At 33.9% G+C, this 25,555-nt stretch overlaps 4 protein-coding genes across 4 annotated transcripts; all 4 read right to left on the bottom strand.

The window, feature by feature from the left end:
* Positions 1–118: 118 nt before the first annotated feature.
* LOC18041091 lies at positions 119–3,801 on the bottom strand. Its single transcript, XM_006435163.2, has 3 exons — positions 3,517–3,801; positions 2,081–2,548; positions 119–1,525 (listed from the first exon to the last, which is right to left on the bottom strand). Exons 1-3 carry the CDS (start codon positions 3,604–3,606, stop codon positions 830–832), a joined length of 1,254 nt encoding a protein of 417 aa, XP_006435226.1. The 5' UTR covers positions 3,607–3,801; the 3' UTR covers positions 119–829.
* Positions 3,802–7,263: 3,462 nt separating this feature from the next.
* On the bottom strand, positions 7,264–7,782 carry LOC112098223. Its single transcript, XM_024183875.1, has one exon. The coding sequence runs from the start codon at positions 7,780–7,782 to the stop codon at positions 7,264–7,266; it is 519 nt and encodes a 172-aa protein (XP_024039643.1).
* Positions 7,783–14,215: 6,433 nt separating this feature from the next.
* LOC18041090 (GDSL esterase/lipase EXL1) lies at positions 14,216–16,921 on the bottom strand. Its single transcript, XM_006435161.2, has 5 exons — positions 16,585–16,921; positions 15,950–16,080; positions 15,587–15,823; positions 14,815–15,067; positions 14,216–14,423 (listed from the first exon to the last, which is right to left on the bottom strand). Exons 1-5 carry the CDS (start codon positions 16,871–16,873, stop codon positions 14,230–14,232), a joined length of 1,104 nt encoding a protein of 367 aa, XP_006435224.1. The 5' UTR covers positions 16,874–16,921; the 3' UTR covers positions 14,216–14,229.
* A 4,416-nt stretch (positions 16,922–21,337) lies between these two features.
* LOC18041864 (GDSL esterase/lipase EXL3) lies at positions 21,338–24,724 on the bottom strand. Its single transcript, XM_006435159.2, has 5 exons — positions 24,204–24,724; positions 23,849–23,979; positions 22,098–22,331; positions 21,737–21,992; positions 21,338–21,582 (listed from the first exon to the last, which is right to left on the bottom strand). Exons 1-5 carry the CDS (start codon positions 24,478–24,480, stop codon positions 21,371–21,373), a joined length of 1,110 nt encoding a protein of 369 aa, XP_006435222.1. The 5' UTR covers positions 24,481–24,724; the 3' UTR covers positions 21,338–21,370.
* Positions 24,725–25,555: the final 831 nt, after the last annotated feature.

Raw genomic sequence — 25,555 nt, 5'->3', positions numbered from 1 at the left:
TAAACTCACTGATGTAATTAACTGTTCTTAATAAAATTTGACGGGGCAGGCATCTACTTTGAAACAAATCAAAACATGTTCCCCCCCCCCCCCCCAAAAGAGAAATTAGGGCTATTACGACAAAATCGAATATCGGTTCTGAACTTTGCAACGTCGGCACAAAATAGGCAGGAAATACTTTTATTTGCAGCCTCATAATTAATCACTGGTGGAATGCCATTTGGGCCAAGAGGAATCCATCAGTGGAAATGCCTTTTCCTTGGAGTCTCATTTTTTTGTAATTAAATAATTAGGTTAGTTCAAATAAACAAGTATAAACAAATAATTAGGATCAATAAAAATGTGCATCAATTATTGTAGGCGATGTCTGATTTTTGTGAACGTTTCAAATAGAAGAACTGCAGCGTTTTATTGCTCACATGATCTCAATTCTTTTTCTGAAAATAGCTGTAAAAACCAAAAAGCACGGAGAGAAATGTCTAAGATCAACTTTACTGATCCTCAAAGAACAATAAAAAGCTTAATACTTTTCTGAAGGAATGCTGCTAATTTCCAGGTTAAGGATAATCAGCATGGAAATGGATGAAAACTAAACATGATATTTCTTGAACAGGAAATATTGAAGCAGAAATAACAAACTTTTCATCGAAGACTTCATTTCAAATTGATCCCCACGGATAGCACTTACCTAGACCATTTTCGATATTGTAGAGGAGGTTTCTTTCCCTATCCTTGTTCGTATTTCAGAAACAAAAAAATTCAGCAGCAAAATTAACATTTCTTTCTTTTGCTTTCCAGCTCCAAATTTTCAAAGAATAGACATTGATGATCAGAGAGACCAGATACAGCGAAGCATAAGGGCTGGTATTTGGGCATCTCCATCTGCCACGTATGAAGTACCCAGCTTCAAGCTGAATCTCTTACCTAAGCAAAGATCTAGAAAGGATTCAAGCTGGTATTGGTTCCATCCTTTAGAACCATCATGCATTCCACTGAAAGTTACACCCCATTCTAAATCCTCATTAAAAATATCAGATATAGTGACAGCCCATCTAAGGTTTGAATTTGAATTTTGCATCTCAAACCAACCTCCAACTTTTGCATTCTCATCAAGTTCTGTTTCCAGCTTCAGAGCAATAGATCCAGTTGAGACAATTTCTTGAGTGTTCGTCCCCAGAGAAGAAGCACTGGCCCCAACTGAGTTCTCGGAGGCATTACGCTGTTTCAGAAAGCCTATTGGAATTGTAAGGGGTCGAAGACTGACACGGTGATTACGTGATTTAGGTACCTGGTGAAGGCCCATAAGAGATAGATTTACTCCTCTAGAAAGTTGGCAGACAACTTGCCCAAAAGTGCTGAGGCAATGCCCAATTCCATCAGAACCCAACTGCACTCCCAGTCCAGAAACAGATTGAGCCAATGAAGCAACAACATTTGATTTTCTCACTGTAAAGCCAATGGCACCACCATTATGCTGACTCAAGAGGGGTGGGTCCAAAGATGAAATAGTGGTGAGGCCCTTTGCCTGCCCACACAAGGAATGTAATTCTTGTCAATTTACTAGGATGAAGTTAGAAGCCGTATCATTTTACAACAGTGAAACATGTCAATGATAAAACATATGATGGTGAATCACACTTCCCAAAATTGAAATAGCACCCCACTAAACCAATTGAATTACAATTTCCATTTACTACAACGGAGATATGCAAATAGCACCATGCCAATCAATAAGGCCAAGTTAACTTATCTGTCTAGAAAAGGAATCTTGAAGAAAATGAAACAAACAGCTGAAAGAGAATGCTGGAAAGGCCTACGGTCTAACGTCAAGTGGAGCGTCAAAAAGATCAGTGAGAATCTGGCAGCACGGATCTCTCTTTACAGCTAAGGATCTCCAATCAAGTCAACTTGGAGGCTGGAAGATCTTTAACATCAATCCAATTTACTAATCATTTAGGCAGAATTGTACACAAATTTAAAGCAATTAACTTATGGTAACACAATAGCATTTAGTATGCCATAACACCACAGAAATTGGAATACAATGGAGGTTACAAGCACGCATAAGATTTGATTGTACCTTATGGGAATAATTCCTAGCAATATCAAAATCTCTGCATTGTGCTCCCACTGGAACTGCAATTGCATAGAACCAATCACCAACATTTGCTACATAAGACAGTTTTGCAAGTGAAAGTGACCTTCCTGAGATATTGCCGACATTTTTTCCGCCTTCTTGGCAGGCCACAAAGTCTGCTACTAGAGTGTCGTTTTGCCGCATAGTAGTTTCAAAAGTGAACCTTGTATGTATTCCAGTTCTGACTTCTGCTCTATCTAGTGCATCAGCATGCTGCTGATCAATATCACCCATCATCAATACAGCTCCCAGGACGTCGACCTCTGCCCTTACATGAGTACTAGCTTCTTGGAATGGACTTCCCTTGGATAATTTATAGAAAGAAAGCAGTCGCTCAACTTTATCTAATCTGTCTCTTTGTTTCATCTGTTCTGAAAATGATTCTCGTTGCAATCGCTTCAAAATTTCAATCTGAAAATAATGTCCAGAAGAACTTGTAGCTAAATACAGGAGCATTTACACTTCAAAGAAAATTTGGAAATCCCAAAAGTTGAAGACCATAAATTGGTGAAGTCACTTTTCAAGAAAGAGATTGTATCTCAAATAAATTCTTGATGTGACCAACTAGTGAGTGCACTTGACTCAGACTGCTAGCACTCTCCCACGTAAAGAAAAATCATTATCACACACCCTAAGATGGAGAAATCATATTAGATTTTTCTTTCCTTTTAGAATCGGTAAGATTAGTGTTGTAGAAACATGAGCTAAGAAACTCAATTCATGTAAATAAAATAAGTAGAAAGCTTAAAATGTCCAACTTCACTGACATTGAAACAAATGTTTTCTCTACAAACACTACTGGGAACGGAAAAGGAACTGCCAGTGCTAGATCCAATTGGATAATGAAAAGAAAACCAAAATTCACTTTAGATCCTTTTACACACCCAGCAAGGATGTTCTTTGGTTCTTCCCCACACACCAACTCCTCCCCCCCCCCCCCCGGGCGAACGTTATATGTACATTTGGAACTGCTGCATTTCTACTTAACTCTGGAAGTATAAGTGCTAAAGTGCGAGTTACTTGGGGAGCTAATATTTACCAAAGAACCCATTCAGTCACACTGACAGCTAGCGACTCAATTCCACAGCAGTTGAGGATAAGAAATCACATCACCTCGATCCGAGCGAACCCTTTAACCAGTTTGTAATGAAGCCCATTGCAATTATAAACAAGATTAAGGGAATTCCAGTTAAAGAAACCCTATTTCATAGTTTAGCCAAGAGGATATTCCTCCAGTATACAGGACACTGACTGTATTTCACTCATATGCGTACAAAGATTAAAAGCACCAGCACAACTGAACATGATCAAAGTAAACGAATTACTTAATAGAAAAATAAATAAATTAAGAAAAAGAAGAAGAAGCAAATTACAAGTACCGGATTGCGGCTGTACGAGTTTTGGCTGCGATGAAAGAGACTGTCAATGAACCCTTTGACTTTCTCGACTGCTGAAGTTACAGCTTCCATTTCCAAAGACTCGAGAAAGTTGATTAGTACCAAGAGAGAAAGAATTGTTCAGCTTCTTCAATTTTGAAATAAAATTGCGAGAGCAGCGACTTTGACTGACTCCTCTTAAACCAACCGAGCCTGAGCCACGGAGGGTTTGTTTAGACTTTAGACAATGAGTCCAACTTTACTTAACCGATTTTGCCATGCAAACGATTTTCGTTGGTCTTTGCTGTATGTATAATAATGACCTCCGAATCTCCGGATATATAATGGGAAATTTACAGTAATAACCAAAAAAATTTCCCTTTTTTTCATCTTAACCCCCCAAAAATATTTCTATCAACATTAGCCATAAAACAACATTTGAGACCAAAATACCCCTCCCTCATCTCTTCCCCAACACTCCCTTTCACTCATCTCTCCCAAACCGATCCAACTCCCATCATCGACGGCGACATCATCCCTCGTTGGCGGCGGCTCCATCTCTCACCGGCATCCGATCTACAACCTTCAACAAAACCTAGGTTAGTCATTTTTCTTATTTTCATTAATTTAAAATGAGATTTTAGAATAATAATAGTTATAGCTTGAGATTAATAGTGGTGGTGATGATGTTTGTGGTGGTTGGTGGTGTTTGGGAGTATTGTTTTCGATTTTGGAGTGATTGTGCTTAATTTTTGCGGGTGGGGAGGGAGGGGGGCAGGGCGCGCGCGTGAGCCCATCGCTGGGCAGCAGCGATCGCCCATGCGCGGCACGCTGTTGCACCAAATCTGGTGCGACAGGCTTGCCCGTCGCACCAAAAATTAGATTTTTTTTTTTGTAACGAGTTAATTTTTTTTTTTTTTGTAAATGTAATGTAATAATTTTATAAATATTACAGATACATAGAGAAATCAGAATCACCGGATATTGAAGTAGGCAAGATGTATTTTCGTTATGCTGATCACTTTCCTGGTCGAATTTCGAGCATGCGTATGTTATCTTCAGTCGTTAAAGCCATCGAGGAAAAATTAACAATCCGGCAGTTGCGTATGTTCAAAAAGGATATATTTGGGCATTTCTTGGAGTGTCGAAGTTTTCCATTTAGTGGGGTAATTTTGCACAATCTTCTACTGCGGCAAGTGGCCCATGAAGAAGATAGCCGTGAGGATCAGTTATGGTTTCAAATTGGTAAGCATTTGATTCGCTTGTCAATTGTCGAATGATGTTTGGTTACTGGACTTTCATTTGGTGTTGATACCAATCAAAAAAATGATGAAATGGAGCATAGGCTACGGAATACGTATTTTGGTGGTGTGCATCGTAAGGTTAATGTGAAGCAATTCGATGCAGTATTTAAGGATTTGAAATTCGAGGAAATTGACAATATGGACGCATTAAAGATTGCGCTGTTTTATTTTGTGGACAGAGTACTAAATGCAAGAAAAAATCACTGTCAAATTAATTTCGATTGGCTTGACCAAGTTGATGATATACAGTACTTCCGAAAGCGTCCATGGGGTCTATTGTCGTGGGAAATGATTTACGAGAGTCTTGATAATGCACTGTTCGAGAAAGACGAGAAATTTAAGAAGACTCGGTTGAAAAATCCAGATCATAATATTGAAAAATACAATCTTTACGGCTTTACGTCTGGGGTTCAGGTGCTATTTTTTTTGTTTATTACTAAGTTTTATAGTATTAAATATTTGATAGTTGTTTTATTTGATTTTTCACTTTGGTTGTTGTAGGCTTGGATTTACGAAGCAATCGGAGGGTTCCCATCAACATGGGTCGTCAAAATGAAGAATAAGATTCCCCGCATTCTGCAATGGAAGCCCATGGCGTCTTCGAGAATCAACTTTGCAGAGGTTTATTCGTTCTTCAACAAAGCAGTTTAATGATTACGTACGACGACGGCTGGATAAGATTGATCGTAACGTGTATGAAATAAAGTCAGAATTAAAAGATTTTAAAGAAACCGTTGTTGGCTTCATCGACACATTTTCTAAACGTCCAAATAAGGATTCTCTCACTGCACGCTCGTATGCGGTAAGCTAATTTAAATTTAATAATAATATTCGTTTAACTTTTAATTTGATAGTTATTTAATATGTTCTTTTTGGCGAATGTATAGGCCCCGGATGACGTTGGAGTGTATACTGACGTGGGCAATGAAAATTTGTCTACGCCCACGTCATTGTATAGTTTCTACGGGGATGTAAGTGGGGAGAGCGTGCAGGTGTTCACAGAGGTGCCTCCGGGCGTTAGTAAGTTCGGCCGCGCGTACATACCGTCGTATGTTTATAACAGTCCTTACATGATTCCTCTGGTCAGGCGAGGACAGAACGTCCGGCCTTTACCTCGACCCCAAATCATGGAGCATGCGATTGACATGAGTACGAGTGTGGATGTAAATCCACTGAGAGGATTGGAGGACTCTAGTCTGTTTGTTGAGTTTGATCGATGGTTCACTGGTGATAGCAGAGTCCGCCGGAGAGTCCAGCACCCGCGGTCATTCTTTCAAATAGTTTTGGGGACAGCTTCGATGGGATGGCTAGGCGATGAGGTATTTATAATTTCCTCGTGGTGTATACTGTTGTGGATTTGTGTATAAATTTTTTTAAAAAACTCGTAATATTTCTGTTTCTCTACAGTATATTCACGAGTATCTTCGCTTGATTAGCGAGAAACAACGGCAGTATCCAAATGCCTTACTCCAACGTGTCATACATACTGACATATTTTTTTGGGTAACGTGCCGATAAAACTTATAAATTTTATTAAATTATAAAAATTTAAGTTTTATTAATTTATGCATTTCTTGGTTATCTATGTATTAGGTGTTCTTGAATCAGTTATGGAATAACGGGAATTGTGCAGTCGATTCAATGGTATTCGACGACCGCTTGAATAGTTATCTTTGTGGGCGACAACACACAATGTCTAAATCAATGACGGATGTCGATATGGTATGTATTTTATTACATTTCACATGCTATATAATGAAAATATTCAAGTTATTGCTATTTCTTTGTTGTATTTTAATTTCATACATAACGAACATGTTTTTCAATTGTTATATGCAGTTACTCATCCCTGTTAACTTGGACGGCGCGCATTGGGTATTAGCACGAGTTGACTTTCGGAAAAATAAAGTCTGGATTTATGACTCATTACTCTCAAATCGCGACGACAAAAGGTACAAGTTGAAATTCAAGCCACTTGAAGTTATATTCCCTCAATGGTTGGAATATGTTGGCTTATACAATATCCGACCGGAGTTGCGGAGTGAAGACCCGTGGAAAGTTATCGCAGTTAAGAGCGCGCCACAATAAGAGCCCGGAACTGGCGATTGCGGTGTTTTTGTATTGATGGTTACGATGTATTTAATGTTCGGGCTTAGATTGGAGTTTAATGCTAGTCATGTCGAGTACTTTAGAAAGAAGATTGCGGTTGATATATTTAATGACGATATTATATTGTAAACCTATGTAGTAATTTAAATGTTGAAATTTGAATTTTTTTTTTACTTCGCGCACTTAAGTTTATATAATTTTAATGCCTCACATTTTAAACTTTAAATAAAGTTTTATGAAATATAAGTGTACAATACACAAAAAACAGTAACAGTTTTAACCAACGAAACACAAAAACAATAATAGTTTTTACAAACTCATAACACACAAAATACAACTAACTTCGAGTCGACGCAATGGGATTCTTACATCTCTTACGATTATGGCCTAGTTCATGACACCGACCGCATCTTACAGTCCGCCGGTCAACGTCCTCGCCAGTCGAGGGTATTCTGAGCTCTTTACGATGGCCAGGTGGTGGTGCCTCAACTGGTGGGTATACTTGCATCTCCTGAATTTCATCTGGAACTTCCCAATCAGCCACATCACCAACTGGCTCTACTGGTTGTGCATAAGCCATCGCCAACGATTCTGTAGTGTAAAAGTCCGAGCAAAGGTTAATAAAATCCACCCGGTGTGTTAAACACGCCGTAATTGCATGAGCACACACAAGCTGATCAAGCTGGAACACTCTGCAGGAGCAAGTTCTCTTTTGCAAGTCAACCAAACCTTCCTTAAGCCCACCGCCTACCACTTGAAATCGATGCGGAGACACCGACCGAACTATCATTCTTTCAGCTATAGTTCTCCTCTCAGTGACTATTTCATCCGCCCATGTTGTTAGCCGAGTAGTCATTGATTCAGCCACAATTTTTCTATCATAAAACTATTGCTGCATTGTTTTTCTAAAGTGATCAACAAGATGAGTAACAGGAAATTTTCGAGGTTCCCGCATGAAAGAATTAACACTCTCCGCGATGTTGGTGGTAAGTATGCTGTACCTCCTACCTTTAAACTGAGACCTTGCCCAATTACACGTACCGACGTTATTTTCTAGGTAATCAGCCGCACCCGAGTGGATCATCCACAACCCTTCAAGTTGTCTCTTAAATTCCTCGTGGCCATATGCTTTTGCTGCATTAATAAAGGCAGGCTTAAATTGATCCCAAAGAGCTTTGGACATTCTAAACTGAGACTTAATGTTACCTTTGACGTGGTAAAAACAAACGCCATGACTTGCATTGTGAAATACTTTAAGAACGGCTCTCCTTATGGAAGTGCATCGATCAGAGATAATTACCAACTCAGGTCTATCGCCAATCACTCCGTGTAACTTCATCAGAAACCATTCACAAGCATCATTGTTTTCTGAATCCATGATCCCAATGGCTAACGGATACAATTGATTGTTACCATCAAGACATGTTGCCACGAACATGCTTCCACGATATAGTCCCTTCAAATGAGTACCATCTACAGCAATGACAGGCCGAATGTACTGCATAAAACCCTTGATGGAAGATCCGAGTGCTACAAAATAGTACAAGAAATTACCATCTTCATCCTGCTCGAGGTGAGTGACTGTACCCTCATTAGCTGTAGTTAGTACGTGAGAGTATTTAGGGAGCAAGTTGTATGACTCTGCAGGGTTGCCTCGAACTATTTCAAGACCAACTTCTCTTGCCCGATATGCCTGCTGGTATGTTAACTGAACACCGTATTCCTGTTGCATATCTGCTCTTATGTCATTCGGAGTATAAATCATCTTGTCTTGAATATATTTTTCTGTGATAATATAACCGACAACCCGGCTCCTTACTTGATGACGTCCATCAACCAATACCTCATTATGACAAGTGTGTACATTGTCAATTCTCTTCACCACCCAAGGAACATTTTGCTCGTTCGAACATCTAGTTGCTCGAATAGGCCATTTACATGATTCTGAACAATAGTGAGCCTCAAAACGTGTCGTAGTAGACCGTGCAATCTTGAAATCAAACTTATCTCTAAAGGCAACCTTGCGTAGTTGTAATATAAACTCATTCTTCTCAGCAAATAGCTTACCCACACTGATATCATCTGAATCACAACTGCTAACAAAGCTTGGAGCAAACATGTTCGAAGGCAAAGTTGGAGCAAGACTTGTAAGGGGGTCAATTCGCCTTCTCGATCGAACCATAGAAGGACTAGGTCTATTACCTCTGTTATTCACAGGAGTATTGTCTTCACACTCATCGTCGTGCTGAAACGACGGAACATTCGAAGGACCAGCTCCTCCATCATCACCATCATTATTGAAATGAGTGTCCCTCGTATTATTAGAATGTTCTGCACAAACATTATCCCTCTCTGTCTCATGATGAAAATCATCATTGTCCCGAAAATCATTGTTGTGATACGGAGAATACCGTTGCTCCAACGATGTCGTTATTGGAAATACCGTTGCTCCAATATCCTCTAACGTAACGTCGTTATCATCAATGTTGTCATAATTATCGTGGATTGGAGAGTAATATTGTTGCAGCGATATTGTCCTTGGCAACACCTCTTCATCATTATCGGGGCCAGACATATTTGCTTTAAACGAAGTTTCTGTATCGACATGTGGCTTAATACATTCGCTCGGAACTCGAGGTGATGTGGTCACGAATATAGGAATGCATCCAAAATTGACTACGTCGGATGCCATATGCAACACAACCCTCACCATTTCATCATCAAATATATCCATGGGCAGTGCACATATACGATATAATGTGTTACTAGACCTCAAAGTTGTCTTCATTGTAATACTATATTCATTAGGGTTTATTTGTAACACCTCGTATACTCTTGCCAATAACTGATCAAACAGACAATTTTTTCCAACCAAAAAAGCTCGATTTTTACCATTCACATATTCCATACGGCCATCTTCTAATGTCTCCCACCAACCATCGTAACACAATTCAAGTACAACTGAATCCATTAAGCCTGAAATTATAAAAAAAAAATTAATTGGATCCGGATCAAATTAATACAGTTTTAATGAATCTCTAAGGCTTGGTGCGACAGGCAGCCTGTCGCCGGATTCACCCACGATTCAGTTAAGCAAGTTCAGAAAATAACTCATACCATTAAGTGATGCTAATTAGTGTTGGATTCGGATAGATTATGATCGGATTTCACCTTTACTGTTGTCTTTTGCCGTCGACGTTGGTTGATGATTAAGCTGCGTTTGGTTTGACGATATGGGAGAAAGATTGTTGCTTTTGGTCTGTAAAGAAGGGTAATTTTGGGAGAAAGGCTTGTGTTTGGCTAATGTTGATAGAAAAAAGTTGAGAGGGTTAGTTGTGAAAATAACAAAATATTTATGACTATTTTCGTAAATTTTCCATATATAATCGAGTACGAAATTTGGAATGATTGAATCATATATATTTAACTTAACAAATGTAGAGATTAATGGGCCATGTCGGGTCACGGGTCTATGGGCACGGGCAAGCCCATATGAGCATAGAATGGCACGGTCTATTGACCGTACGGCACAAGGGAGGTATAGCACTGCTTATCGATGGACGTATTGGGCCAATCATTTCTGCTCATGGGCCGTGGAGATGTTGTGCAAATGAACCTAATAATGTGGCGCAGCCGCACAATATCGACTTGTGGTCTGGGGTTAACGATCTCAACAGATCCTTTCCTCACGTTAAGATTGTCTACGTTGATGTTACGTTGACGTCTACAACCCTTTGATCAGTCTCATCATTAGTCCAGCACTATTAGGTAATTAAATCATTACGAAGAAGATTTGACCAATTAGCATTCATTCTCTCTTAGCCTACAATTCTATCAAACTAGCTAGATAATTTCAGGCTTCCACGTCGTGAATGGAGTACTAGGGGTGGTAATGGGGCAGCTTCAGGGTGAGATAGACAGAAGCAATCTCAAACCCACTCCCACGCCCAATAATAATTTCTATTTGGAGATAATTCGAGAAATCCCCGATAATTTCCGAATGGAACGGGGATTAAAACAGGGGCTGGATCTCCAATTGTTTAATATTTAGTAAAATTATATTCTTTTTAGATTATTAGATGTTAGAGGATGTAGGCCATCGGCAAGAGCTGCGTTTGGATCGTTATTTACTAGGGACTGATTTTGAAGTTGAAACATTTAACAATTCAAATGAGGTTCCTTTTGTTTAATCTGAAGTTTTCAAGTGTTTGAAAGTTACTTGGAAGTTATGATCTGCAGTCTACAAAATTCCAAACGCTATTTGTGCAGAAAATGTATGATCATTAACAATCTGCATGCTCTCTCTTCCACTGACAATATACATATGTTCTGTAATATATATTAAATATTTCTCTTATCAAAAACGGTAACATAATAACTTTTCTCCAAAAAAAAAACTTAAAAACTCTTACAATACAGAAGGATAATCTTTCCTTAGGGAATCGAATTATTGAAAGATGTTAAAACAAAAAAAAATAAAAAATTGTAGGAATCATCTATGACAAAAGCTAGAAAATATTTACCTATTTAAAAATATTTAAATGCACGATAATTTGGTGAATTTAAAAGTATTTTGGGTTTGGGTTTAGGTTTAGGTTCGGAAGACCCAACAAAATCACCAAACCCAAATTCAAATTTTATTTGGGTCTTAGACCTATCTTTGAAATAGTCCCTATTTATTTGTCAAACTTTTCGAGCCCGACTTGAACTCGTCGAGGTCCATGGATTCGCGAGCATGCGAGAATGTTGCCATCTCCAAAGACGATGATGCGGCACGGGAGCAATCGAGATAGGACCACTTTGTGATCATTTTACTTCCTTGATATGCAACAGTGTGTCTCGCCCTCAGAAAGAGCATATGGATTCATGACCTGTCCAATCCTTCAGAATCTGTAGATCAACTTTCTCTTAGTCCCCTGTTTTATTTCAAGTTTAGATCATATTTTTCCCACAATATTGGGTTTAGATTTTTCTTAAGATTTGTAGTTTCAGATTTTATGGTTTAATGTTAATTTATGATCACCTTTGATGTTAGTCTGAAATATATCCAAATACTTTCAAAATCATTGCTAACCGTTGATTATATTTAACATTCCTCTTCTTCCTTATCACATTCACAATGCAAAGCAAAATCAATCGCCAAGCCTAGATGATAGTGTCATAATCTCGGAAAAACTTAGACCAAATATTATTGATCATGATTCATCTTTTTCATATAGGCTTTGGAAAGTTTGGAAGAGAAGAATTCAATCATTTCAATTTTCAGTTACCGACTTACCGGGCTTTAGATTTATAAAGAGGCCAAAAAGAAGTAGCTAATAGCTTGAAAATCGAATGTTTTATGTCAAGGGATTCTCCTCTGTTTTACTCTATATGCTTATTTCTATCAGCAAACAATGAAATTTTTCTAATAGACTCGGTTGCAAATTTATATCTCATTGTCACTGTCATCTACCTTTGCGGGTGCAGCAATTCACGTCAGCCGTATTCATCATCATGTCGGTTCCCTTGTTTCCTTGAATTCGCGAACAAACTTAATGCCAAAATGTATAGGAGGATCACCATAAACGAACTTAACAAAACTGTTATATATATTTATCATCATTTTTAGGTGTAGATGGCTCTTTTTTTTTTAAAAAAAAATAAGGATACATTATTAAGTCATGCAATTTAACAATAATATATAATTATTTTTAGATGTAGACAGCTCATTTTTTTAATGAAGATATGTTGTTTAAGTTGTATGGTTTAATAATATTAAAAACTGACTCTATAAACCACACGACTTAAAAACGTGTTTGCATGGAAAAAAAAAATGAGGGAGTCTATACTAGAGAGAAACCATATTTATATATAATCATTTCAAAGTGAGAACGTGTTTACATATGTATGTGTGTGTGTGGTTCTTAAATGAGAACGTCCTCACTTTAACAAAGTGAGAATGTCACTAAAATATATATAAAAAATTATATATATATATATATATATATATATATTTCAATACACTAACAAGTAAAAAATTTATAATCTTTAATATATTTATCTAGCAACAAAAAGATAATAGCAGTAAATTAGTTTTAGTTCGCCGAAGCTGCGTAGCATAAGCATAGAGTAAAATAAAATTCAATGTATAGACTCTTCTTCATCGTATGATTTAGCTGCACAGTCTCTCTATGGTCCCCACTCTTACTAGACACTAGAAGTAGGAGGCAAGCAACCAAGTGGTAACGTACTAAAAACAGCAATCTTTTCGTACCCCAAGTCCCTTCAAAATGATTAGCATAACATAGTCTAAATCACATGATGCAGGATTTTCTAAATTCAGTTCTTCGTTTAGAAATCAATTAAATTCGAAGTCCAGTTAACTGATCGAGAGAAGTAGTGTACGCACCGTCATCATTATATATACTGGAAAGCTCTTGAAGGAGTTTTTAAAATATATTGCAATCTCTTTACCCCCATCTTCGCTGCGCTTTGTTCTCCAACGACCCCAATTACAATAAACTTTATATTTAGAACATTAATGTTATAATTTCGAGAACTTTATTGTGTATTAAAAAACTAGGAACTTAAGTGGAAAAATGAGAAACATTAAGGACTTAAGTGTTATTTTCCCAAAATAATTGGATGTTTCGTGAGAGATATGTTTGATTAAGAGCAAATCATGGGAGAAAAATTACAAATTAATAGATCACAATTATCTTTAAATTGATATTTGTAAAATGTGAATATCTGGAACGTTTAAACCTTAAAATTAATAATGTCCTAAAGTGAACATTGAATATGGAAAAAAAAATGAAATGGTTAATTTGTTGATGAAAATGAAGCTGCATGCTTCTAAAATGGTTGTTCTCGTACAGGTAAGACGGTGTTAGTCCTTATCTAAAAAAAAAGATGGTGTTAGTCAGAAATTACGAGTAACGGGTTTCCGATAGTCACTAAAGTCGTCAAAACAACTCCCAAATAATATATAATTCTGGATGCTCAATTTTGTCAACGGGTATACATATAATTTCATGCAGATTCGTTATTAGTGTTTTTATTCAATTAACTATAACATCATATAGTGTAATAACAAATTCACATAAAATCTACATTTAGGTATCGACATCTGAGAATTATTATTATTATTATTATCAGGCCTCTTTTTTTTTTTATGAGGACACATTTTATATAGCTCAAAAGCAAGATAGAAGATTTTTATAAATAATCTCTAAAACTACTGAAAATCAATTGTTCGACAGACCCTTCACCCTTGACTATAAGATAATTGATAATAAGAAATTTGACAAGGTGAATTGCTTCAGAAGAATCTGTTGATGTATTTCTTCACGAGATTAGAGACGAGGATCTTATATGCTTTCTCTGTGGGATGAAAGCTGTCCCAGAAAAGATAACCAGAGTCATTTGTACAGGTATAAGGGCTGAACTGATTACATAATATTATAACCTCTATAGTTCCTGTGCCACAACACCCTTTATCCACAATGTCAAATCCTGAAGAAAACAAATGAAATTGGATTGAATTGGTAATATAAAATCACTAGTAATTATATGATAAGTAAATATAAAATATCGCAAATAATATATGTAAATGTATACGTATACGTATATGTATATGTACACACACATATATTCTAATTTACGATCTGGAATTTTGTGAAAATTTGGGATTATTAAATCACACGACTTAATAATTTTTCCGAACTTTAAAAAAGTTCAAGATCCCAAATATTCCATTTCGTTTAAATAATAATGCCATTAAAATATAAAAAAAAATACAGAATTCAATACATTAAAAACTATATTTTTTATTTGTTAGTGTCATTCTCACTTTATTAAAATGAGAAAGTCTTCAGTAGTGGATTATTATTATTATTATTATTACCGTATTTGTTAGGGTTTTGTATGATGTCTAGGAGAGGATTATAGATATCAATGTAAACAATCCTGACGTCTGGCAGATTGTTCAGAGAATCCAGTTCTGCAGACAATTTAGAGTTGAATAATTGCGCTGCTTCGTTGTATTCTTTTGCACAATCTCTCTTTATCCCTCCCGCCACCGTTCTTGTTGACGGTAAACAGCCAAGCGTCGGTGCACCGAACACTCCGATCCTTCGTGCCCCAAGGCCATATATTTCCTTTGGAAAATTTGACAGGATAGAACAATAGACATTAAATTACACTTCCTTAAGCAGAACAAACTAATCTCGAGTAACATCAACAAAATGCCCTTCTACTTGGGGCGGGCTTGATAATTATTTTAGACAATAGTAATAATGCACTTCCTGAGTTAGCTAGGATATGCAATTTATATCCAACCAATGTGTATTGAGTTTGTAAAATATTTAATAAAAAAATCAATTAGTGGCTATACATGATAATAGATTGGTTATGATACAAATTAAATATCCCAATGGGTAAATATAATGTTAAACGGTCCCATAATTATCTACCTATTTTATTTGTAAAAATATAATTATTTTTATATTTAATATATACCCCACTTCAAAACCTAAATGGATCATTTACTCATATTATCCTCACTCACCTTTTAATTAAGAATCTTGCAACACATATACATTATTACTTATATTCATAGTCTAGATGCAGATGTATTATTTTATTATTATCTCAAAAAGATAAACTCGACGAGTTACCTTAAGGAACGTTGAAGCATGTCCAACTAGAAGGTCCGTGTAAGTAGAAATATCATACTGTAATCTCCTAATGCGGCTACCAAAATAGTTGTTGTTTATGTCATTGCTTCCTACTACCACCAAAAAAAAACTTCTTTCAAAGATTCTGTTTTTGCCTTCTTCTCCAACAATCGCTCTCAGCTTGTCTATATATTCCTTGAACAGTTGGAGCTGATCAGATAATGATAAAGCTGCTGCCTGAATTTTTTGAAAAAAATCAAAATCAAAAGAAGAAGATTGAATTATAAATTGAGAACAAAATTTTCCAAACGAATATATAATATTAGTCATGGTGTATAAAGTGTAGTATATACGTATATATACCGAAAGTCTTGTGGTCAAAGGATCGTATCCACAGCCACCGGAAGCAAAGTTTACACCTGTGAGAAGATCTTCAGGTTTCAGAGTTGGATCCAGATATGCTAGCGAAAGCTCTTTTACGCCCAATTCTTCCGCTATTAAAAAAATAAATAAACTCGATTAGAGGAAAATGAATTATTAATTTTTTTTTCCTATAGTTTTCATAATGTTTTGTTGTCTCCTATGTCCTAAATCTTTTGATAGAAAAACTTATTCCAACCACAGATTAAACAACTAATTTATTTATTTATTTATTTTTGGGGCTAACATTTTCACGTCAAGGGGTAATTAAAGCGGGTATTATACATGAAGAGTGTGAGCAAGTGTAGCCACAAACTTAAGCAATCGCATGTTATCAGAAAGTAGAGGGAAAATTATCAATAACACTATGGTTGGATTGAATATTACACTTCCTCTTAACAATAAAGTGGCGGATTTGATTTTTTCTTATGAGAGTTTGTTTTTATTAATTTATTATGCTGGGTTTCAGTTGTATACTTTGAACTTTGTTACGTTAGGCATTTTTGTATTATTGTATACTTATATTATACTATATTTGACATTCAGGAAAAAAGAAAAAAAAGGGGAAAATCATAAACCTAAAATGTCTGAGGGGACCTTTCCATTAGAAAATCTGCCAGTTGCCGCTCCTCCCTCGAAATCTCTCCCATAAGGAGGAAAATTACATTTAGCCGGCGTTTTCAGATTATTGTTATTGCCTGTATCAACGATTGAATCTCCAAATACAATAACTGCTGAAACAGTAACATTGCCCGGTAGCTTAATAACTGCTTCTGTTCTGCAAAAAAGATCCAAAACAGAAACAGAAAACAAAATTAAAAAAATGGAGGCATCAGAAAAAGACAGCTTCATTGGCAGAAACTGCATCGCATGGAAAATATATGAAGAGTTCAGAAATATGTCCTTATTTCACATAATTTGCGCACTTTATATATACTGAAACTCTGCCTTGATGTTATTTAATACCCATACAACAGAGAAGGTCAAGCTGTTAACTATAAACCACTAGCTATTAAATAAGCCATGATTCGAGAGATATGGCATTCAAAAGCACACGGCAATCTATTTTGCATTAATTAGTCACATACAGTAACTATTGCGCTCATGCCTCATTTTCAAAGCACATTCATTAGTTTTTTTTTTTTAGAAGACATTTATTAGTTAAATATTAGATGAACACAATTTTAGGCTCTATTTGGGATTAAGATCGAAACACTATAAACCGCTTATTTTATCAATTTTGACAAAAGTAGTGTTTGATAAATTTTTTAAAATTATTTATTTCATAAGTTTCTCCATTCTTACTACAGCTTTTAAAAGCACATAAGGGTTAATTTTTATAAGCAAAGAATCACATCTTTTAAAAATTTCTATTATAATTTTAATTTTTTAACAAAAGATAATTATATCATATTTTTTTGTAAACCCAAATAAATAAATAAAAGCTATTTAAATTTGTTTATATTTTGATCATTATTTAATAAAACAACACTTTTGTAATAAAATTTACCAAATACATGTATTCTACTTTTCAAACTTATAGCTACTGCTATAACATAGTATACAATATATTTTTTTAATCAACAACTTATTTTATGTGTACATAACAAGCAGCTTATTTCAAGCCACTTTGGGATTGTAGCGGCTGATTAAATAAGCAGCTTATGCTATGTAGATAAAATAAGTTGTTAATTAGAAAAGTAAATTGGTGTTTAGTAAACTATGTTGTTGCGGTTGTTGTGAGTTTGAAAAGTGTTGTGCATGTGTTTGATAAATTTTATTATAAAAGTGTTGTTTTATTATGTCATGAGCAAAACTGACATAAGTTTAAATTGCTTTTTATTTTTGGAGCATTTCTGATAATATTTAGACATGCCTTTCTCTTTTCAAAACACATAAAGTGAAAAAGATCAACTAAATAAAATCTAATGAACTTCGTAATCTGCTACTTAAAATATCATAAAAATTTATACTAATACATAATCCAAATAAGATAAAAAAGTAATATGTATTACATCCACATTAAACTTGTTGCAATAAACACCATGATTATAGAAAAAAAATATAAATAGATTGAACATTAAAAGCCCTGGTTATGAAATTGATCTTAAAAGCCTTGGTTAACTTTCATATGAAATTGTTCATAGTTTAAAGAAAATTTATATAATCATATGTAAATCTTATTGAATCTTATAATAGAAAATAGAAGTAAAATATAAAAAATATGAACTTACTAAATCAAAACTTTGATATTGGAGAGAACATATATTAATCGTGGCGGTAAATTGTGGTGGTAATATGATATTTAATGACTTATATATTATGGTGTATAAAAAAATAAGATATAAATATCTTTTTATTAAATTATTAAGGTTATAATAGAAATTTTAGAAAGGTGTGATAACTTATTTAAAACGTTGTTTATGAAAAGTAACCCCCAACCTGCTTTTAAAAGTTGAAGTTAAAATGAAAAAAATTATGAAATAAGTAGCTTATAGAATATTCAACCTCAATCCCAAACATGTCTTCCTCTTGTTGATGTTTACTTCCTGTCAATCTATTTATATTTGACAGTTATTGATTTCATTCCGTAATAATTATAGATAATTATAACCATAGTACTTTAATTTTAAACATAGTATTCATCTCCCTAAGCAAAATTGAGAAAGTGTAATAGTCAGTTTAGTAACATTGTATCTTTTAAAGTAATTGTTGTCAACTGTACTATATAAATAATCAGTTATGAAGAGAATTAGTTAAGTGTTTGGTAAATTTTATTCTTAAAAGTGCTGTGAATTTGAAAAGCATTCAAATGTTTTTGGTAAATCTTTCTGTTAAATTGCTGTAAATGACTGAATTGAATATAATGTTGAATAAAATATATTTAAACATTTATAAACATATACATCAAATATTTTTATTGTGTACATATAATAACTGATAACTAAAATAAATATTTTAGATTTATTAATTTTAGTTTTATTTTGTTATCTCAATATAATTAGCAATAATAGTAGTCTCTTTAAAGTTAATGATTTTATTTCTTAATTAATAAGGATAATTTTAGATTTTTATAATATATACGAGTATAAAAATTTATTCATGTATGTTTTTTTTAATAAAATGAAGATAAAATTAGATTCTATACCCGATCCTAACATGACGAAATTGCATGGATCCGGTGCCGGCGGAATTTTTCTGTCCTTTCTAAATTGGGACCCAGGAAATTAACTAATTGCTAACTATAACGATATGGTTAGCGATTTATCAAAAGTCGGGAGCCACAATTAATACTCTAATAAATAAATTTGGAGACTTCAATCGTATACATGACATGGGCCAATGTAAACAGACAGCAGTACCGAATCATATAATTCATGACGAGGCCACGCAACTAATTATAAAGCTGTTGAATGCGGTAGCCCCCTTGGTCTCTGTCATTAACGGAAGCTATGTATCTGTACTTCACTTTCGTAATTAAGCTTGTGGTGGTGTTTTTTTTTTTTTTTTTTTTTTTTTTGATAACAAAAAAGGCTTAGCCAAACTGTGGTGGTGTATTATTAATGTGAAACTTACCACGCACTTACGGAAATGTCATTATTGAGATCTAGGGAGGGGGACTGAAATAGCAGCATATGATTTATGCCTTTCCTTCAGCACTCGATCTTTCACTTCAGATAGATTAATTATTATTACTTCTCTTTCAGTAACTATGATTAGATCCATGCGTTCTTTCCTTATCAAGCACTACTACATTAGCTGCCAAGTCGACCACTTGTTTTTTAAAAACATTTTAATTTTAAAAAATTAACAACCTAATTAAATGTTAATGCCTCACACTATCTTCTACGTCTGTTACTATTATTATTATTATTAGTTACTTTCCTTCTCTTCGTTTTCTTTACAACAACTCAGCAGCAACTCCGATTCATCTCTTTCGTTTAATCTCTCTCTATATTTTCATACTCGTTCTAAAAATGGAGTTTATAGATAGACAATAATTTCTTTTCTGAAAAAGATTTGATGAGGCAAAGTCTGAGGGAATTTTTCCGTTTGAAAAATCTTCTTGTTGGTATCCGGGCCAACCAGAGAATTTATCCATTATCCATCCCGTAAGGAGGGAAATTACTCTAATTAGAATAGACTGATGTTGATCAAATCTTGAGTTTACAGTGCCTGACCCATCGTCGTCCCCTTGTTTATGATAATCATCATTAATTGTCATCCCCTCTTAACCTTTAAGCAGAAACAGATATACGTCTCCTTCCCGCAACAAATTCACATTCTCCATTTTTGTTTCATTAGAATTTATGAGGATTACGAAAGGCTTACAGTTGGAAAGAAACGCTTTTTTGTTCTTGAGGGGGTAATGCTCTCATGTCTTCCTGTCAAATTGTCTATCTTATTCTTGTTTTATTTGACTTTTAATGCATCAAATTTTGTAATCAGTTCATGCCCATTCTTGTAATTTTCTTTTTCATTCATGGAGGTAAGGCAGAATAGAAAAAAATAATAATAATAAAGAAAGAAAGAAGATATATAGATGAAGATAGTTGGCTAATAAAAATACAGAATCAGATTCAATTAAAATTTAGAAAAAAAAAATTATATTGGCCTAGACTATATATAAGGGATTTCTTTATGATGCTGTACAATACTGATAATGGAGTCATCGTGGATTCTTAAATTTAAATATTTTAATTTTCACCATTGATTTAATCTAGTGGCTAAATAATTAATTACTTAATAATTCATATATAATATTCAAATTTATGGATATAATTTTATCTTTCGTAATTCTATAAATATTTTCTAAATCACCAACAAAATTAAGTAAATAAAATAATTTAGATGTGTATGCAACAAATATGAATTATTCAATCTTCAACAATACATATTAATTCAGACTTGGTTTTTCATTTATAATTAAGACAATACAATTTTGAATTCTTAGTTTTATTTATTGTCTCTTTTTTTTTTAAATTACTCATTGGCGAAGATTGAGTTGAGTTAATTGTTGCAATACTTACTAATCTAGTAAATTTTTGTTGAAAATGAGATAATAATAAGAAGATAAATTAAGATTGAGTCGTGTTAATATTAAAATACTATATTAAATATAGAAATATTAATAAACTATAATTGTTTCTTTTTATTATTTAATTTTTAAAAAACACGTCTAACAGGTTTGATAATTAATAAATTTAAATTTTTAATAATTAAAATTAAATATTATCCTAACTAACTTTTTAATTTACAAACTATTGATTAAATCTAAAATTAAATATTTATATCGATATTGATGCTGTAATTATAATAATAGCATAATCATAGAGTGACCCGTTATATTTCATTCAAATAGATTCAACAAGGAGAACCAGCGCAAACGAAACCATTAGCAATCTTGTTTATGAGACTAGAGACGAGGATTTTATATGTTCTCTCTGTGGGATGGTAACCGTCCCAAAAAATATAACCAGACACATTTGTACATGTGTTGAGGCTGAACTGATTACAAAATATTGATGCCTCTAAAGTTCCGGTACCGCAGCACCCCTTATTCACAACTTCAAATCCTGAAAAAAGAATCAGATGAGATTGGATTAATTGAATACATACATGTGTCGCTGTCGCATATAAAAGACAAGAAAAGAAAGAAGGAAAATATCAATAGGGAAAAAGAAGAAAAAAAAAAAAGAGTAGATTCATATAATAAATAAGGATGGGTACCGTATTTAATAGGGTTTTGTATGAGATAAAGCAGAGGGTTGTAGATATCAATTAAAAGAAGCCTAGCATCGGGGAATTGGATATTCAGAGAGTCCAATTCTGCGGACAATTTAGTGTTGAACATTTGCGCTGCTTCGTTGTAATCGTTTGCACAATCTCTGGTTTTGCCTCCACCCAATGTTCTCGATGACGGCAAGCACCCAAGCGGCGGTGCACTGAACACTCCCATCCTTCGCACCCCAAGTCCATATAATTCCTTTTTGTATTTTTTTTTCCCCCAAGAAGAATCATGAATAAAATTTAATTGGTAGGCTAACTTGTGAGTCGTGAGACTTTAACTAGAATAATATAGCGAGGTTACCTTGAAGAATGTTGAAGCAAGTCCAACTATAAGATCAGTATAAGCAGAGATATCATACTGCAATTTCCTAACGCGGCTTGCAAAATAGGTATTGTCTATGTCATTGCTGCCTGCTACCACCAGTACAAAAGCTGTTTTCATTATTCTGTTCTGTCCCTCTTCTCCAACTATCTGCTTCACCTTCTCTGTATATTCCTTGAATAGTTGTAGCTGATCGGATAATGGTATTGCTGACTGGTTTATTAAAATTTGAAAAATAAAAGACAAAACATATTAAGAGCATTTAATTAATATATATATATATATATATATATATATATATTGTGAATTTCATTGTATATTAAAAATAAATTATCACAATATTATACTTAATTTGCAATCACTATAAATTTCAAACAATTGATGAGACATTTATTTATTAAATAATAAATTAATATTCAGGACTTAGGGGTTATTTTTTTGACTTAATAACTTAATTTCAATAAGTTAAGTTATTAAGTCCATTTGCTCTTTTTTAACTTAATGAAAATTTTCAATTATTAAGTTTTTAAGTTAACTTTTTTAACTTGTTGTTTAATATAAAAAGTCTTAAATATATCATTAAAAGATATTCTCTAAAATATCGTTATCTAATTAATTAATTTTCATCTTACCTAAATAAAAATTCATAATTAGCATTATCCTATAGTGGCAGACCATTATTATTTTTATCAAATTAGCATTGTTTATTTTCATAAGAGTTGAACTATTGGCACCCCTCTATAATCCTTATAAAACCCCTCTTCTATTGCAATTACATTAAAGGACAAAATAAATCTAATTATACCATTATATTTCTCTTTTCAACACTTTACACCCATACAACTACACTAAATTTTTTTACAATTTTTGTTTCCTCACAAACAACTTTTTATTGAGAATTTTAAAAAACTTATTTTTAATTTAAAAAATAAATAATAGCTATTTGAGTCCACTTTAATTCTACTTAATTCATACATGTATTTGATTTTTTTGAGTGAAATATGTGTGACTTAATAATTCAAACATTTATAAAAATAATATTTGTAATTAGAGTTGTTTGGAAGAAACTGAACTATTTTTCTTTTTGAATTAAAAAAACTGAAAAAATGGAAAGGATATTTTGAAAATTAAAGTAGGTTTTGATAGAAAAGGGGTTTGAAAAGAAAGGTATAGGGTGCTAATAGTCCCACTCTTTTCATAACTTTTATGAATATTTTTCATATAAAAATATCGTGAACTACAATAAAATTAATTAATATCTACTAATTTTTCCCCAAGGGCGTGGTCGGGTTGGTAACAGCATGAAGCTCGTAGCCTTGGGGGAGGTAAAGGAAAAATAAAAATTATTTGGGTTTGTCCCACCCACTTACCTTTAATATATATATATAATAATAATAATAATAATAATAATAATAATAATTTAAAATATTAAAGGGTTGTATTAAATTAAATATGATTTATATTATGATAATATATTATTTTATTTATGTTCTTTGAGTGTTTATGTTTGTTTGACATTTATAATTCGTGAGGCACAAATATTAAAATATTTTTTAAATTAAAAAACAAACAACTTAATATTTATTTTTAGTGATTTAGATAAAAAATAAATAAATATTTAACTTTATTTAAAATTTAAAATAATTCAGGTTTATTCAGATTTAAGAAAAAAAAAACATATGCTAAAATCACTTATTTAACCATTTTAATATGAAATAAAGTGTATGTACCGCAAGTTCTGTTGTCAAAGGATCATATCCACAGCCACCTGAAGCAAAGGTCACACCCGTGAGGAGATCTTCAGGTTGCAGATTTGGCTGCAAATATGCTGGCAAAAGCTCTTTTATGCCCAATTCTTCCACTAATCAAATTTGAAAAAGAAATAAATTAGGAAATGAAATGAACTCTTTTTTTTTTTTTTTTTAATTTGGGGGTGGGGTAGGGGTTTTGTTGGGGCGTTAAGGAGATTGGTGCAAGGTATTAAAGAGTTGCGAGAGTTCGTTATCCAGGAAAATTTTGTGGCCACAAATTAACATAACAGAATTAGAAAGTAATTAATAAATGAAAAGGAAAAAAATCCGAAACCTATCAAATCTGAGGGGACCTTTCCATTAGAGAATCTGCCCGTTGAAACTCCTCCCATGAAATCTCTCCCATAAGGAGGGAAATTACATTTAGCCGGCGTTTTGAGATTGTTGTTATTGCCTGCATCCACAATCGAATCTCCAAAAACAATAACTGCTGGAATCGTAACATTACCCGGTAGCTTAATAACAGCTTCTGTGCTGACAACCAAAACAAAAACAGAAAACAAAAAATTGGAGGCTGAAGAAGAAGGCAGTTTCATTGGCAGAAACTGCATTCTTTTGCGAGTTTAATTCGATCGATCAACTATCGGCCTTGTGGTATGTTCGTTCCGACTCCTGAGCACTACCGATTCATATACTGTATGTAAAATTCTGCCTTGAATTTGGTGCCATTTAATGCCCGCCCCGACAACAAGCTGCTAACTGTAAAAGTAGGTTTCTCTTTCAATAATTCTTAAAGAGTGAAAGTACTCAAAAAACGTTCATAATTTTGCATTACTAATAATTGCATGCTTCAGTGTTGCGTTGTGCTCTTGCTTAATTTTCAAAGGAAATTTACCAAATTAGCCATAATACTTTAGGTAATTATAAAACTATCCACACAAGTTTTTTATATCAAAACTAGCCAAACAACAAATTTTTGGACCACAATACCTCTGTCAATCTCACCCAAAGCTCACCAAAATCTGTAACTCACCCAAACTTCTCACCAAACGCCAGCACCATAGAGAGTCAAATCGGAGACCATCATCGGCGGTAATTTCACCGGAATCACGTCCAACAACACCAATTCCACCAAAATCACGTCTAATAGCAATCAAGATCTCCAAGATCAACGGTTGAAGTTCAAAAACCCTAGGTTAGCAATTTCAAACACATGTTTTATATTGTTCTTGTGTTGTGTTGTGATTGTGTGTTGTTGTGATGGTGTTGGTGGTGGTGGTGGTGGTTGTTGGTGGTCTTCATGTATTGTCGAACTGTATTGGCGGTAATATGTTGTAATGGGTGCTAACCAATTTGTGAAAATTTAAAATTTTTGTGCGATAGGTGCCTGTCGCACCAAATTTTGTGCGACAAGTAAACGTCGCAAAAAAAATCAGATTACACAATTTGAAATTTTGTGTGACAGGTTCCCGCCGCACTAAATTTTGAAAAAAATCAGATTACACAATCTGAAATTTTGTGTGATAGGTTCTCGTCGCACCAAATTTTGTGCGATAGATTATCTATCACACAAAAAAATCAGATTGCATAAAAGTTAGGCCATTTTCTAGAAGTCATAATTTATGCCAAATTCATCTTTTTTTTTTTGGTATAATATACCGTTTCAAAGTTTGCAATGAAACGAAT

The sequence above is a fragment of the Citrus clementina genome, unplaced genomic scaffold, assembly GCF_000493195.1.
Source record: "Citrus clementina cultivar Clemenules unplaced genomic scaffold, Citrus_clementina_v1.0 scaffold_5, whole genome shotgun sequence".
NCBI lineage: Eukaryota > Viridiplantae > Streptophyta > Magnoliopsida > Sapindales > Rutaceae > Citrus > Citrus x clementina.
The sequence above is the reverse complement of the archived record's forward strand: the minus strand, read 5'-3'. Positions and strand labels throughout refer to the sequence as shown.